Source organism: Pezoporus occidentalis, unplaced genomic scaffold (genome assembly GCF_034315485.1).
Source record: "Pezoporus occidentalis ecotype Australia unplaced genomic scaffold, CSIRO_AGI_Poc_V1 ctg62, whole genome shotgun sequence".
In the NCBI taxonomy this organism is placed as follows: Eukaryota; Metazoa; Chordata; class Aves; order Psittaciformes; family Psittacidae; genus Pezoporus; species Pezoporus occidentalis.
Window position 1 is genome coordinate 3,397,925 of NW_026915966.1, and position 16,098 is coordinate 3,414,022.

Consider the following 16,098-nt stretch of genomic DNA (forward strand, 5'->3'; position numbering starts at 1 on the left):
GGGATGCACGGGTGGTGGTGTGAGCATGGCAGTGTGCTGCACAGCTACTGCTGAAACTGGGGCTTGGGGACACACAGCTGTAAACTGGGAGCAATGACTGAGCTAAAATGGGAAGGTGTGAAGGATGAGAATATGGGGATGAGGTTTTGTTGGAGAGGGAGTGCAAGACGTGGAATCATCCTCCTCCCAGAGGAGGCCAGAAGGATGATCAGGGGCTGGAGCATCTCCTGTAGGAAGACAGGATGAGAAAGTTGGGGCTGTTCAGACTGGAGAAGAGAAGCTGTGTGGAGACCTCAGAGCAGCTTCCAGTGTCTCAAGGGAGCTACAAGGATGCTGGAGAGGGACTCTTCATCAGGGATTGTAGTGACGGGGCAAGGGGTGATGGGTTCAAACTGAAACAGGGGAAGTTCTGGTTGGAGATAAGGCAATTCTTCCCTGTGAAGGTGCTGAGGCGCTGGCACAGGGTGCCCAGAGAAGCTGTGGCTGCCTCATCCCTGGCAGTGTTCAAGGCCAGGTTGGACACAAGGGCTTGGAGCAAGCTGCTCTAGTGGAAGGTGTCCCTGTCCATTGCAGGGGGTTGGAACTGGATGAGCTTTAGGGTCCCTTCCAACACAAACTATTCCATGACTCTGTGACTAGTTGGGATCTGGTCACAGTAAAAAGTCTCTCCAAAATAAAGGTGTTCTTAGCATCTTGTTGAGTAGTTTGGCTCTGACCTCCCTTGGAGCTCAGGGGCTGTTTCTACACCTTTGTAATGCATTCCTTGTTTTTTCAGGTTGCAAAAGCTGCGTGACTGCTGCCTTTGCCACCGTGTCCCATCCCAGCCTGTGCTTTGCTGGGGAGTTCAGTTGAGCCTTTTAATTGAGTTGGAGCAGTCTTAGAAGGGTGAGTGTGTCCTCTAATATTGTGCGTGCTTTTTAAAGTTTTTTTATGGCCTTTAGTTTAAGTAGTAAAAGAACTTTAAAACAACACACAATATTAGGAGTAGGGCCCCTGGGGGCACTGGTCTGAGGCTCTGTTGCTCTTTGCTTGTACGTGTGATGGTGAAAATGACACTTGAGGAGTCCTGGCTTAGCCTTTTTTGACCTCTCAAGCCTGGGGAGGAGCAGTGGGACATAAACCTGTGAAATCTGTTCCATCTCCTCACTTCTTTTAATACAGAACTTCCAGAGCTGCTTTTGATTCAGGCTCTGAGTGTAGAGTTCTGATCTCTGCCATTTCCCAGTGTGATTCTTGTCTGGTTAGGGGATGGGTGACTAAAGGGATAGTCCAGCTCTGAGCTTTCAGAGCTCTTGTTTCTGTAGCCATGCCAGGGAGAGGAGATGGTGCTGGTTTGTGAGAGCCAGATGCCTTCTGAAACTTTAGATGGTAGAGATGCTCCTTAGACTCAGGACCACTGAAGCATAAATAAATCCATATGTTTACTTGTATCCTAGAAATTAAGAGCGATGATTTTTAATTCCCTCATGGAAAGAAAATTCCTACTGCAATTAGGACACTTTGCACATGATCAAAAGCTGCTTTTACAGGGAAGACAGCTAATTTCTGGACCTCTCCTGATCCCTAATGGGCCTGTGTGCTGCTGGGGTAGGGAGGAGGTCTAGCAAAAGTTTGCTTAGGTCTCCAGAGTCTAACAGATGAATTTAGATCTCGCTCTGACTGCAGTGCGTGGTTAGCAGGATGCAAACACTACATTCCACTCCCTGCTGGTGTGTTTGGGTTGGAGGGATTTGCTGGTTGAAGCTTGCTAATGCTTCCCCAGTGTTCCTGCATAGTGATACTGTGGTAAACTCCCTGCAGGCTGTGGATGGGAGTGTTCTAGACATTCATTTGGTTGGTAGCAATGGGAAATGCTGGTGATCTGAAGATAAAAGCAAGGCTGTGAGCCTAAACAACGTGGAGTGATGAGGGAAAGATGGAGCCTTGTGTTCTAATCTCTGGTTGTAGGAGGTTGTGTACCCAGTGCTGCAACAGGGTGATGGTTTTTATGGATGAACAGGAGGTGAGCCTTGGTTTTGGAAGGGACAGTGTGTCAGGAGGACTTGCAGCAATCCCCTCAGCTAAAGGAGTTCTCATGGGATGGAGAAATGGCCTAATGAGGAAGGTTGACATTGCTCTTAGGATGACACAGGGGAGTCACTTAATCCTTCAGATCACCTTGTGATGCTGCTCTGCCCATCTCCAAACGTGGTTCCTGCCTTCAGGAAAGAGCTCTTGTGTGGTGCTAAGGGAGGAGAAGAGGTGGCATGAGCTCTTCTCCACCTCAGAAGATGCAGCTCTGTGCCAGGAAGCTAACGGATATTACAGGGTGAAACTGCATGAAAAGGTTTTGGAAAGGGGTCAAAGATAACCAGCTAAAAAGTAGTACAGTTGGAGAGGGTTACAGGAGGGGAACAGTGCTGGAGAAGGGTGTGAATGGAGCAGTTGGGCTTTGAGATGTTCTGTGCAGCTTGGGCAGGTAAGGTGCTGAGCAGACTGACTTCCCAAGGAGTATTCTGGTAGAAGTAGAGGAAAATCTGGGTGGTATTTGCCCATAGTTCAGCTTCATGGCTCGTGGCATGGCTGGAACGGGTGATGCAAGTGCTGCATGGCTCAGGGTGCAAGTCGCAGATGAGCAGTAGGGATTATTCTTCAAGTATCCAATTGTGATGGGTGGATGGAGAGAGGTGAAGGAGAACTGGGGTAGTTCTAAGGCTCTCTGAACAAACTGCCTTGTGTCCAGGAAGCTGCAGTTTCCTTTCCCTTTTCCTGGCTTGTTTTTTGTAGTGGGAGATTAGGAAATACACCCCAGAGCTGCATTGTGCTTGCTGGATGAGATGTCTGACCTTTAAATAAAGATCTGCTCGAGTTTGGAAAGCGACTCAAAGTCAGGCTGTGGCCATGGTTAAGCATGGAGCAGATCCTCTGCTCTCAGCTCCAGCTCCTTCTGGATCTGCAGCAGTTGGTGGAGGCTGGAGGTGTGGGGAGAGTCAGGTGCTTGCAGAACTGTGACCTGTGACAGTGTTTGTAATGTAGAGGATATTGCTAAAATAAAGGGCTTTCTCTGTGTGCAGATTTCTCTTCAGTTTTCATGTTTGCACTCTGAGCTGGAAGCGTCCTTTGGAGATGACTTTCCAAATGTCTTTTGGTGCTTGTCAAAGAGGGGAGAAGGAAATGCAACCTGAGCACCCTTCCCAGCAGTACTGAGGCATGCTCTGGTGGCATGAAATCCTGCAAGTGCACTTCCCCCTTGAATGGTGATTCAGCTGAGCATCACGTCTCTCTTAACTGGCTGTCCTCTCTGTCTGGAGCCTGGTACAGTTGGTTTTGACAGGCTTCAGAGAAGCATTTTAAAGTACAGTCTCATACAGGCTCCTAGTTTCCTATGTCATTTCCTCATTGAGGTGTAGGTGATTGCTGAGCTGTGCACTTTGAGGCTGTGAATTTGAGACATTTTCTAAACACTCTTGTAGCCACAGCTTAATATCCTCTTGGCATGTGGTGAGACTGCAGAGGACAACTTTACAGAGAGAGAGATTCCAGATCAGTCAGCTGTTCTGAGTAGGTTTTTTAAAGCTGTAATGAGAACTTTTCTCTTAGATGCCATCAGGTCCTAGAGGAGTCACTTTAGTGATGGAGCTGATGTGAGGACAGCAGTGAGGAGCGAGCAAGTGAGTGGTCATACTGGGATAGCTTGCACTGAGCTGGCATTATGGACTTCAAAAGCTGGGAGCAGCCTGGTGTAGTAACACTTTGATCTCAGCCCTCTGTGCTGGGGCTCTGTGTGCACATTGCTGCTTTTGAAACCTAAACCAGCACTAAACTGAGTTTCTGTCTCCCTTGGATGGAGAAGGGAGCTTCCAGAAGTAAATATGTGCTCATATGTCTACATGGGGCTGGTTAACAAGTGAGATTTTGGCCTCAAACACTTTGGTGTTGGCAAAAGCCTCCAACTCCCTGTGGCCAAATACTGCAGCACCCAGCAGGGCTTTGGTCAATGGAAATCATTTGGCTTGAAGATGTGATTTATCTGCAGGACCTGAAGAGCTCTTTTTCCCAGAAGAAGCTGTATCTGCATGGTTTTGTGCTCTGGGTTGCTTGTGCAGCCTTTTCTTTCCTAGTCTGAATCTTCCTGCAGACAAGTGACAGCCCCTGTGCTGCTGGGCATGAAGCTGAATGCAGGCAGAGTTCTTGCTGTCAGTTTAATTTCTCTACCACTTAAAGCAATGACTGGTTGGGAGCTTCTGCATGGGAAGGGCTTTGAGAGAAAAGAGTTGGGAATGGAGGGAGGCAAAGGGAGAGGTGATGGGAAGGAAGGGTTGATCCCAGGCTGTGTGGTAGCTGTGGCCCTGCCCTGCCCTTGACTTCTGGCCAAGTCTCCCTTTTGACGCAAGTCCTCTGGAATTTGGTGCTTTACAACAGGAGCTTCAATAGTATCCTTGGAAATAAATGAAGGTTTGATCAGGTGCATTCGTTGGCTGAAGCCTCAGCTCACACAAAGCCTTCAGGAAGGGACTCAGTGGAAGGTGAACTGGTGGAGCTGCCTGTTGGTCATCTGCAGGGTGCTGCAGGTCAGGTGGATTGGCACCTTTCTGGGCAGTTTTTGCTGTATCTTTCCCATTGCTGCTCCTCTTGTTGCCATCAGCAGCTGGAGCAGAGGTTTATTGAGAGAGAGATTTATTGTCCAACCAGAGCAATCCACTGCTGCTCACTCCTTTAAGTCTGCAGCCAGGTTTGACAAGCTGAGCTGTTTGTGTCCCTCTTTCCATTGGAAAGCAGCCTTCCCTTTCTGATTTCTTGTTTCAGCAGCACAGAAGCTGCATCGCTGCTGTGCAGCCTGAACAGAGGAGCACTGGCCTCTGGTTTCTTCTTGCCAGCTACATCATAGAAACAGGTTGGAAAAGACCTTTAAGATCAAGTCCAGCACTGCCAAGCCCACCACCAAACCATGTCCCTCAGGGACACATTTACACAGAACCACACAGAATCCCAAGGCTTGGAAGGGACCTCAAAAGATCATCTAGTCCAGCCCCCCTGCAAGAGCAGGGTAACCTAGAGTACATCACACAGGAACTTGTCCAGGTGGGCCTTGAATATCTCCAACACTGGAGACTCCACGACCCCCCTGGGCAACCTGTTCCAGTGCTGTCACTCTCACAGTAAAGAAATTGTTCCTGATGTTCACTTGGAACCTCCTATGCTCCGGTTTACACCCATTGCCCCTTGTCCTGTCACTGGACATCACTGAAAAAAACCTAGCTCCATCATCCTGACACTCACCCTTTACATATTTGTAAACATTGATGGGGTCACCCCTCAGTCTCCTCCAAGCTAAAGAGTCCCAGCTCCCTCAGCCTCCCCTCATAAGGGAGATCTTCCATTCCCTTAATCATCTTTGTGGCTCCGCGCTGGACTCTTTCAAGCAGTTCCCTGTCCTTGAACTGAACATGTCTTTTTAAATCCCTCCAGGGATGGTGACTCCACCGCTGCCCTGGGCAGCCTGTTCCAGTGCTGGATAACCCTTTTGGTGAAGACATTTTTCCTAATATCCAGCTTAACCCTTCCCTGGTGCAACTTGAGGCTGTTTGGAGCATCACAGACCTCTGTGGTGCATGTTTGCCATCGCTTAGCATTGAAAGCACTACTTTCCAAGGGATGCTTTGCTGTGATGTGTGTGGCTGCGCTGGTTTTGAAGCTTTCCTTCCTGCTGTGAGGTGCAGGCTTGCCTAAAGGCATTGCACAGTGTTTATAATGGAGTCTTTCTCCCAGCAGTGAGGTAGGAACGTGCTGTCTGCAGTGAGCTCAGGTCTCACGTGCTTCCAAAGGGAGCTTGTGGGACGTGCTGTGTGGTTCTGGAGGAACAAGAGTGAGTCACTAAACGTTTCCCCATATGCACTGTTTGTTTTGTGTGTGTGATTCTTGAGCTGGTTTCGCCTTGGCAGCGATAAGGCCAAAGCTTCGTGGTTGCAGATGCCTGACTGTCGTGGGAAAGACAGCAGGATCCCATCTGCAAATCACCTTTAGTGTGTTTCCCTCCCTGGATTTGCTTTTTTGTTGCCCAACTGCCAGCTCTGGTTGAAGACACTGAAGGTACTGAGGATGCCTGTATTGCAGCTGTGAGTTTTAACCAAGTAGGGCTGGTGGGAGAAGCCCCATTGATAGAGATTTGGGTGCCTGGTCTGCTCTGGGCTGCGTGGCCCCTGGGTGATGCTGCAGCTGGTACCCAGGCCAGTCTGCTTCCAACCTCACATGGGCAATTCTCCACATAGGAGTTCACTCACCAGCCTCAGCCGTTGCCACAGGTACTGCCAGACAAAGGATCAGGAATGTGTGTGTGCCAAACACATGCTTAGAGGCCAGCTAAGCAAATACGTCATACTGCATTGAAGTAGCTGTTATGGCAGCTGACCTGGATGTGATTTCCAGGCCAGCTTCCAACTGAGACCTCTAGCTTGTGGGCTCAAAGCCAGGGTGGCCAGAGTGCGGTGTGGGGCTGTCCCACTCACTGGCTTCTGAAAAACCAAATCTGTGCAACAGTTGAATACAAGGCTGCATCTGTGGCTGAGGAGATGGAGAGAGACCAACTGCTGAAGGTGGTAGAGTAGGGGAAAGCCAGTGACAGATGTGGGCCCTTCATTTAGGGGTAGTCCTGATTCACTTGTGTCCAAGTGAATGCGGACAAGAAACTACCATGGTAATGTTCATAGATCACAGTCTGGTTTGGGTCGGAAAGTACCAACCCCCTGCCACGGGCAGGGACACCTTCTACTTGGTTGCTCCAAGCCCTGTGCAACCTCACCTTGAACACTGCCAGGGATGGGGCAGCCACAGCTTCTCTGGGCACCCTGTGCCAGGGCCTCAGCACCCTCACAGGGAAGAATTTCTGCCTTATATTTGACCTTGGCTTCCCCTGTTTCAGTTTAAACCCATCACCCCTTGTCCCATCGCTGCAGTCCCTGATGAAGAGTCCCTCTCCAGCATCCTTGTAGCCCCCTTCAGAACTGGAAGCTGCTCTGAGGTCTCCATGCAGCTTCTCTTCTCCAGGCATGTGGAACAAAGGCATTTTCCAGACATAAACTGTTTCCTGATCCATGGCATGGCCACCAAGCAGAGCCCTGAAGAGAGGGCGGGGGGAGATGTGAGACTAAATCTTTGTTGTGATGAGTGATGTAGGTTGAACATTTGAGAGGAGGAAGGAGTAATTTGAAAGAAAATCAGCAACCTTTTGTGTTTTTTTGGCATTAAAATCTCTTCAGTCAGCTGAGGTTTTTCCTAAGAAAGGTTTTGGGGGAAAAATACAAGATGTGGGAGTCAAAAAGAAGTGACTCAGTTGCCATTCATCAAGTCTGAGTAAATCATTAATGTTTAGTTTTGCAACAGACCCACCTAAGGTGGCATTGCAGAGGCCTGCAAGGTGTCCTCTGCCGTCAGGAGGCAGTCACAGAAGGCTGGCTCTGTGAGCACACATCAGCCTTCCCCAGGGGTGTCGGAAGGAGACCCTGGGGCAAGGGGAGCAGAAGTAGTTTTGCAGGCTGAGGCAATGCTGTGCTGTGTTGGTGTGTCCTGTTTGGTCATCTCTGCTCTGGATCATGAACTGAGTTATTACGAATGTTGGGTTCCTGCATTTTTCATTTCCTCTTTTTCTCTGCAGGCGTCTCGGTGCTGAGCTGGGGAAGTCTGTGGTGTACCAGGAAACCAATGGAGGTGAGAGAAATGGTTACTATTTGCAACTGGTTTGAGGTAATGTTAGGAATGCTGCCTCATTCCATCAGCTAAGCCTGGCTAATGAGGGCAGTGATTCAGCTGTGATGTTACTGCTGCTCCTGGCACTGCTAAACCTCATGTCTGACCCTGGACAAAGCAATTTAAATGTGTTCCTTGTTTTCTCCTCTTGCTCATTTGGCTGCCCATCTCCTCTGAAGGAGAGTCCTACCTCAGGCGTTAGGCAGAAGCTCTTCCCTGTGAGGGCAGTGAGGCACTGCCACAGGGTGCCCAGAGAAATGGTGAATGCTCCATCCCTGGCAGTGTTCAAGGCCAGGTTGGACAGAGCCTTGAGCAGCATGGTCTAGTGTGAGGTGTCCCTGCCTGTGGCAGGGAGTTGGAACTGGATGCTCTTAAGGTCCTTTCCAACCCAAACCAGTCTGGGATTCTGTGATAGTGCTGCTGCTCCTATAGCCAGAATGGGCTACGTGGTGCATAAGCTGCCATGGTTCTGGTGGGGTTGGCCTCGCCCTTTAGGGTTAGTTTTAAATCAGGTCACTTGCTGCAAGGTCTGAAGACATTCATCACTGCACAGCCTGCTCTGAGCAGAGTCCCTTAAGGTTACTGCCAGTGACCAGGCAGTTATAGCTGGGTAGATATTTCTCTCCTTTCACTTATTCCTGCCCTTTAGTTCACAGCTATGTGGGAAATGAGTGGTTAAGACAGGCACCTCAAGGAAACTTTGGCTCTGTAGCTCAGCTTTTGCATGTCAGTCTGGGACTATCAGAATTGTGTTCAGCAGAGACACAGCACATGTCAGTGTTGAAATGTCTTGACCTTGATAGTGAAACTGGGGAGCTCTCCCAGCTCTCTGCTGCTGGTGTTGCCTTGGGCTGACCCCTTGGTAAGCCACAGAAGGAGTTGCCTCCTTCATGAGTACTGAAGGTTGTTGTGTTGGGTGGTTCATTGTGCACTAATGAATGTGGTATTGACAGCTTCCAGCACTCAGTGAGAAGTGAAAAGGCTCTTTCTCACTCAGAGTTAGGTAATTGTCTTCTACATGGGTTTGCATTGTGAATACAACTAACAGTCTTTGGAAAATCCACTTGGCTGTGTGTGTAGAGGGTGTATGTGCAAGGGAGCAAGTCCTTATCTGCCCTGCCCAGTGGGGAGATGCTGCTAAGACATGATGTGTTATCACTGGAAATGTGATGTTGGAAAGAAAACTGACTGTGTTTTCAATCCTCTTCAGAAACAAGAGTTGAAATAAAGGAATCTGTGCGGGGACAGGACATCTTCATCATACAGACAATCCCCAGGTAAGCGACCTGTGGCTCAGTTTTACAGCTGGGGTGTGCTTTGAGCTTCTGGTTCAGCAGGTTGCTCCATGGGTTTGTTTGCCATTAGCTAGCGTGATAACCAGTCTCTTTCCAGTGCTTTGACTTACATTTAAGACACCACATAGTGTTAAGTTGTTAAAATTCCCAGGGGCTCTCTTATGCCACAGCAGACTGAGACACTTCCCATTGACTAGCTGAAGTGTGTTACTTGAAGCCAGTCATGCTTATTCCTGCCCTAAGTGACACACCTTTGCTGTGTGTGTCCTTGCAGCTCAGTTGCTTGGTGATTCCTGACTGGCATTTCCATTTTGAGCTGTGGATTTTCCACTGCCTTCCCATTACCAAGTAGCAGAGACAGCAACAAACAGCAGCTATTGCTTCCATTACAGGCTGCATTACTCTCTCCCTTTCACTATAGTGTGAAACTGAGCTCAGTTTGTCTTACTGATGTTGGCCCCTTTTGGGCTTTTATTTTTGGCTGTTCTAGCCTTGAAGTAAGAGGAAGAAGAGGTGCTGCAAGTAAGCAGGGAGCTAAAAACCCAGCTGCTACCCCCAGGAACCTTGCTGCTCCCTGTCTGAGGAAAAGTGCAGTGAGATAGCACTTGTGTGGTGGGAAGGAGCCTCTTGGTAATGTTTGGCCTGTTGTTAAAGAGATCAGTAGGACTATAAGATCACCTTTCTCACTCCTGGAATTCCTCTTGCAGGCTGAGATATCTTCCTAGGGCTCATCTCTTTCCAGAGAGATGCTCCAAGTGTTTCCTCCCTCAGGGAGCAGCTAAACCTCCAAACTAAACTCCACTGATGCAGGATTATGTTTCAGGTCAATAGTGCCCTTCTGTTGTTCCTCATGAGAGAGCTCTCTGAAGTAACTTGTAACTGAGAGCTCTAAAAGTGAAACAGATAAGGTGTTCAAAGACCGGTAACTCATAGTTAGGGACAGCAATAGTTTTGGGAGGGGAGAATCTCCTCTGCTTTCAACTTGTTGATCCCCTTGTTTATCCATAAACTAAATTCAGTGTTGTGGGTGAAGAAATGGGTCCTTTTTAGCCAAAATGTTCAAAGCCTTTCAGGTGAGTACCTACTGTTATGCAGCTAGTTTTTGCTGCAGCTGTAGCTGGCTGCATTGCTTGAGAGGACAGGTTCAAGGGCACCTCAGATTTGCAGTGGGTTTCACGAGAGTAAAACCAGCAACTGTGTTGAATAATGTAAGAATAGGATTTCTACACTCAGTAGTGGTTTGAAAAGCAAACAACATCTTAGGACTTAGTAGGAAGAAAGTAGAGAGGGGAAACAACCTTGTTATGCTGCAGTGTGAATTCACAGTCTGCATGCAGAGAGAACAGAAAGACCTGAATATTTGATGCAAGCTGACTGTGCAGAAAGCACAGAGCAGAACTGAAGAAGCTACAAAGATAGGTATTATCCAAGAGTGGTGAAGTGTGGACTAGCATTTGGATGAGGGACAAACAAATAGCTCAAGTTCATACTGCAGAGTATGAAAGAGTTGGTGCTTTAGTGGTACACTAAAAGGGAAATGAGTCTTTTTAGGGCTGACTCTTGGTGCTGGTTGTTGCAGCTTCACATCAGCCATTTGCTCAGCCCCAAGAACAGGGATCTCCAGGGAGGGCTTGGGCAGGGATGGAGAGCAGTGAGGAGGCTCCAGGCTGCTGGAGAGGAGTTTGGGAGAAAGCAGAGCTGGCATTAAATGTCCTGGTAACCAGCTGACAGTAGTGACAAGGGGTGATGGATTCAAACTGAAACAGAGAAAGTTCAGGTTAGATATAAGGGAAGAGTTCTTTACTGCCTGTGAGGGTGCTGAGGCGCTGGCACAGGGTGCCCAGAGAAGCTGTGGCTGCCCCATCCCTGGCAGTGTTCAAGGCCAGGTTGGACACAGGGGCTTGGAGCAAGCTGCTCTAGTGGAAGGTGTCCCTGCCTGTGGCAGGGTTTGGAGCTGGAGGAATTTTAAGGTCCCTTCCAACCCAAACCAGGCTGGGATTCTATGACAGAGCCCCCAGTGCTCCACAGCAGCAGCAGGACTGCAGGTGCTTTTCACCATCAGTGGTAACACTTTTCTCCCAGGAGCAGTCTTGTTCTCCATCTGCTTTCCATGTGAACATACATCTTTTTCAAGAGTAGTTTCAAAAACAGGGATGGAAAAGATTGAATTCCAGGATGAACTTTAAGCAGGCTTAAACTTGTCCAGTTTGTTTTTACATAACACTGATAGTAGCATCTTTTTCTCCTCTCACGTCCTCAATGGCACAGCTGAAACACCAAAGGGAAGAAACAGCCCTTTGTTTGCTTGTTGTCCTGTGTGGCAGGGGTATGTTTTATGTAATTCTTGGCTGGGTGCTTCAGAGCTAACAAAGCTTTCTGTGTGTCAAGGATACTGTGGTGGGGCCAGAGGGAGGGAGAACAGAGACCTAGAGTGCTCCCAAACAAGTATAAGTGGAGGTTCATTCCCAAAGGAAGGGGGAGCAATGGGGAAATGGGAATGGCTAGAGCTTGGTCACGGGTCCCACATATTGAGGCTTGGAAAATGGGATCTTTAAACTCTTGGGGAAGGTGTTCCCAGTGGTCAGGAGGAAAAGAGGACCTCAAGCAGTGTCCCTGCAGAGCTCTGAGCTGCTCCATGCTGTGTATTCCTCTGCTGCTCTGTGGAATGATGGCCCTGTCAGCCCCTACTCTGCCATCATGGGCTCCTTGGCTGAGCCACCACCAGCACTGCCCTCCTGGGGACCAGGCTGGGAAGTGGAGCTGGCTGTGCTGAAACCCCCCAAGCAGGGCTGGCTGCATTGCAGGAGCATTGCTGGCCCTCTGTCTTCTCTGAAGTGTTCTTCAGTTCCCAAATGGGCTCGCATCACTCTGTGGTGATGCACAAAGTGTCTCTTGGTGCTGGCTTTAAGGAACTAAAAGGGCTTGGCTTTGTTTCCCCCTTCCCAAAATAAATTAAAATGCAGCTTATTACACTCCTCCTGGGCCACAGCAGCCGTAGAATCACAGCATCAGCTGGTGGGAAAAGACCTTTAAGATCATCAAGTCCAGCCATCATGAAGAAGCCAACTGAAAGGGGGATTTTAGGTTGTTCAGCATTTGTTGTGCTGTCATTCCTTCCATCTCTAGATGATAGCATGGAGACGCTGACCTCTGCCCAGGTGATGCATCTGGACTTTGTACTGCTCCAAAATGCAAGAAAATTAACCTGCCTTACATTAAAGATACACTGATAAATCCAGTGAGGATGAATTCATGTTGGTTTCATGTGTGCTGCTGCTTTAAAAGACTATTTTATTTCAAAGTACACTGTATGAAGTGACATTTGTTCCAACATAAATGAAGAAAAAAGCCTTTTTTTGTTGTGCTGTTGTCGCAAAATCATCATATACCTCATGTGAGGATACAGGATCAAATTCTGCTCGCAGCTCTTGAGTGCTGGAGTCATGTCCTGTCCATGTAACAGTCAACTGTAATGTGCTGTGCCACAATAGAAGGAGCTCTGTGAGCACAAGCTGGGTCTTGCATATATTAGCATAAGCTGTAGCATTATTTGCTTGGAGGTTTGGTGAGAGGAGGTGTGTCAAAGGAAAAGGAGTTACATTGGATAAGCACTAACATCTGGAATGGGTTTTAACTCTAGAGATGTGAACACTGCTGTCATGGAGCTGTTGATCATGGCGTATGCACTGAAGACTTCCTGTGCCAGGAACATCATTGGGGTCATCCCTTACTTCCCCTACAGCAAACAGAGCAAGATGAGGAAGAGGGGCTCTATAGTCTGCAAGCTGCTGGCTTCCATGCTGGCCAAGGCAGGTGGGTGTCACAGAGAGCAGCAGCATGGCAGGAGGGTGTCTGTCCTTCTGTTCTCCCATCCAGTGCTGGGACATGCTGCTGAGCCCTCCAGCTGCTTTGGGCTATTCATTTTCTTCAGCTTAGTGTTATTTGTTTGTAACTCACACCTGGGAAGCAGCCCTAGAAGTGACATGTTGAAATACAGCATCAGCCCAGTGCTGTGACTTAACCACAGGCCTGGTTCTCTTTATGTCTTTGGAACTCTTCACATGAACCTGTTGATGCTTATTTTAGCACAAGGCATGTGTGAGTAATAGCTGAAATAGTCTGGAAATGGAGCTATTGAGGATCTCTAGCTGTGTGGGACTCATCTCCTTTCTTTCTTTCCTCTTTTCCTTAGGTTTAACACACATTATCACAATGGACCTTCATCAAAAGGAAATTCAAGGCTTCTTCAGCTTCCCAGTAGACAACCTGAGAGCATCCCCTTTCTTGCTTCAATATATACAGGAAGAAGTGAGGTTACTCTCATTGTATATATATCAACTTGTCTTAATGTGCCAGCAGCACTGGGCCTCTGCTTATGCAATTTGTTGTCAGGCTGGGTCAGTTGTTCTGTTACTGAATTCTTTCTTAGGGGGTACCTGTTGCATGTTTCTTAGGCAAGTGAGAAAATGTTCTATTGTGTGATTCTACCTGGGTAGAAACCAAACTCTTGCCCATCAGATGAGCTTGTTCTCTGTAAAGTCAGTGCCATTTGAGAGCTCTTCTTCATCCTCCTGCCTCTGATCACCTTTTAAATCCTGTCCCACTGCCTCCCCTCACCCTTTGTTCTGTGGTGGGTGTCTGGCTGCTCTGAATTACTGGCTGACTTTGAGGCTGAGTATGCTGAATGCAGGGCTGGGGCAGGGCATGAGGTTGTATTTTCCATGTGCAGAAGATGGTGATTTATGCCCACGTGTTGGGATTAAGGCTTCCCCATATGGGGAACCTTCTCCAGACAGAATTGGCTGCAGGGGTTGGAACTGGAGGATCTTAAGGTCCTTTCCCACCCAAACCAGTCTGTGTTTTTAGCCACAGAATGAAGATTTGGGTCTGGGGAAGGAGAAGGGGGTGTGATTATTCATCCATGTATCAACCCTGTACCAATAAGATCTTTACTTAAATAACTTTTTATCACATCCAGATTCCAGACTACAGAAATGCAGTTATTGTAGCCAAATCTCCTGATGCAGCTAAAAGGTAAATGGATGTTTTACTGACTGGTTAAAAGTAACTTGGAAAAAAATCTGGGCTGATGGAAATAGGGGAGGGTCACACATGGGTCAGCAGTCTGGTCTGGAAGTCCCTTGTGCCTGGAAATGGGATGAACATCTGTAGTGGTGCAGATGGGGATGAACATCTGTAGTGGTGCAGATGGGCAGCTGAATTTTGCAGTCCCAGCCCTGTGGGGTCAAACTCTGGTGGTTCACCTGGGGTTAGGATCAGATTTGCTGCATGAGTTTCAACAGTGCCTGATCATCTCAGAGAGCATTTAGCAGATGGAGGGTGGGCAGGAGACCCCTGTGCTGCAGCCAAAGGGGGCTTTGGGGTGTTAAGTTTGCTTCTGGTGAAGTTTCTTGCTGGGGATCAGCCACAGATGTGCAGCCTTTGCTCGCCCTGTTGGGTCTGGGAGAGGTGTGCTCCATCAGCCCAACATCTTCCTGACATGCTGTGGTTGTCCTGCAGGGCTCAGTCCTATGCTGAGAGGCTGCGGCTGGGACTGGCAGTGATCCACGGGGAGGCTCAGTGCACAGAGCAGGACATGGATGATGGACGTCACTCCCCTCCCATGGTCAAAAATGCAACTGTGCATCCTGGCCTGGAGCTGCCGTGTAAGATGGAGCTTCTCTGCTTTCCTGTGGGCAAAAATGAGGGAAGTTTGGTGGGAAACTGCTGTTAGTTTAGGCATGTAGCTGTAACCAACCTAATGGCAGTTGGACCAGTGGGAAGGCTGAAATGGGCAAGTTGTAGGAGAAGGTAGAGGGGAGGGTTTGTATTGAACTCTTTCTGACCATGCAAAGCATCAGTCTTGTTCTCCTTGGCTGTGCCCACTTAACACTGCCAGACTGACCAAACTCTGCTGAAGGTGGTGCTTTTACAGTGCTCAGCAACAAAACTCATTGAGCCCATGAAACAGAAAACAAATGCAGAAGTGTTACTAATGTGGGGACAGGCACTGAGGCTGCTGTCCCCAGCGTGCAGGCTGGCCTTTTGTCTTCCCCTCCTGCTGCTGCTGAAAATCTGCATCTTGGGCAGCCAGCTGATTGTGTTCCAGTGTGTTCTGACAAGGTTTTGGGGTTCGTGTGGCTGCAGGAGCATTGCTGTTCTGCTTCCTCAGCTCTTGCCATCAACTGGCAAGCTGCTGATTTGGGAGCACAGTGCAAAGTCAAAAGGAGGATGCCTATGTTCCAGGAAATGCCATCCCCTTTGGATTGCTTGTGTTCCTGCAACAGCAGCAGTCACAGCAACCAAAATCCAGCTCTCTCTTTGGAGAGTTTTTGCCTTTTTAGATTGGTGGGACAGGAACTGAGTGCAGTGAATGTGGCTGAGAAGCAATGGTGGGAAGAGCTGTGAGCTGCTGTGTGTGGTGAGGAGCTACCCCTCATGCAGCCAAGCTTCGTATACCAACAGTGGCTATGGCTGCTGCTAAGTGTTTCCTCTTGAAGTTCAGGGAGAGCATCCAGCCAGTTTGTGGGCAGGTTGTGAAGGGCAGGCAGGTGGGACTGCAGGTGTTTTACCTTACCCCATCATCACTCAGTTAAACAGTGCTTATGTTGCTGGGGAAACCCCTGCTGGGCCTTGGGGACCAGGTGAGGTTTGGCAGTGGAGCTTTGGACTTCATCCTGCTTGTCCCCTGTCCAAAGGGGATTTTTGCATGCCCTTCCAACAAAACAGGAATGTATGTGGTTAGCCTTGGCCTTTTCCTTCCCCACCTACTCTGAAGAGGATGCTGTCCTCCAGAATGTCACTAGCTGACGTTTGCTGCCAGGGCATTGATGTGACTGCATTCTTCTATTTCACTTCAAGGAAGCTCAGCTGTGGGAGCTTGTGCTGCTGGTAAATGGCAGCTCAAACAGAGATGTGCCCTTGTCCAGTTTAATTATGATTCCAGTGGAAAATGGTTTTCAGTCCTCACACAACTAATCTGCTGTGGATCACCACATTCTCATTTCATCTCCTGCAAAAACTTGACTAATGACCTTACATCCTGCATGCCTAAGGCACAGATGTAACACAGTCAAGCTGT

At 48.6% G+C, this 16,098-nt stretch overlaps 1 protein-coding gene across 10 annotated transcripts in view; it reads left to right on the forward strand.

Moving 5' to 3' along the window:
* The window catches only part of PRPSAP1 (phosphoribosyl pyrophosphate synthetase associated protein 1), a 36,151-nt gene that overhangs the window by 13,117 nt on the left and 6,936 nt on the right, over positions 1–16,098 (forward strand). For 4 of the 10 annotated variants that reach the window (XM_062639802.1, XM_062639795.1, XM_062639793.1 and 1 more), the window contains 6 exons: positions 7,631–7,683; positions 8,933–8,999; positions 12,658–12,830; positions 13,210–13,325; positions 13,996–14,051; positions 14,538–14,683. In XM_062639802.1, coding sequence (XP_062495786.1) covers positions 7,631–7,683; positions 8,933–8,999; positions 12,658–12,830; positions 13,210–13,325; positions 13,996–14,051; positions 14,538–14,683 — 611 coding nt within the window. Of the gene's footprint in view, positions 1–760; positions 886–7,630; positions 7,684–8,932; positions 9,000–12,657; positions 12,831–13,209; positions 13,331–13,995; positions 14,052–14,537; positions 14,684–16,098 lie in introns of those variants that run through there. The other 6 variants (XM_062639799.1, XM_062639797.1, XM_062639800.1 and 3 more) reach the window with 6 other exon arrangements.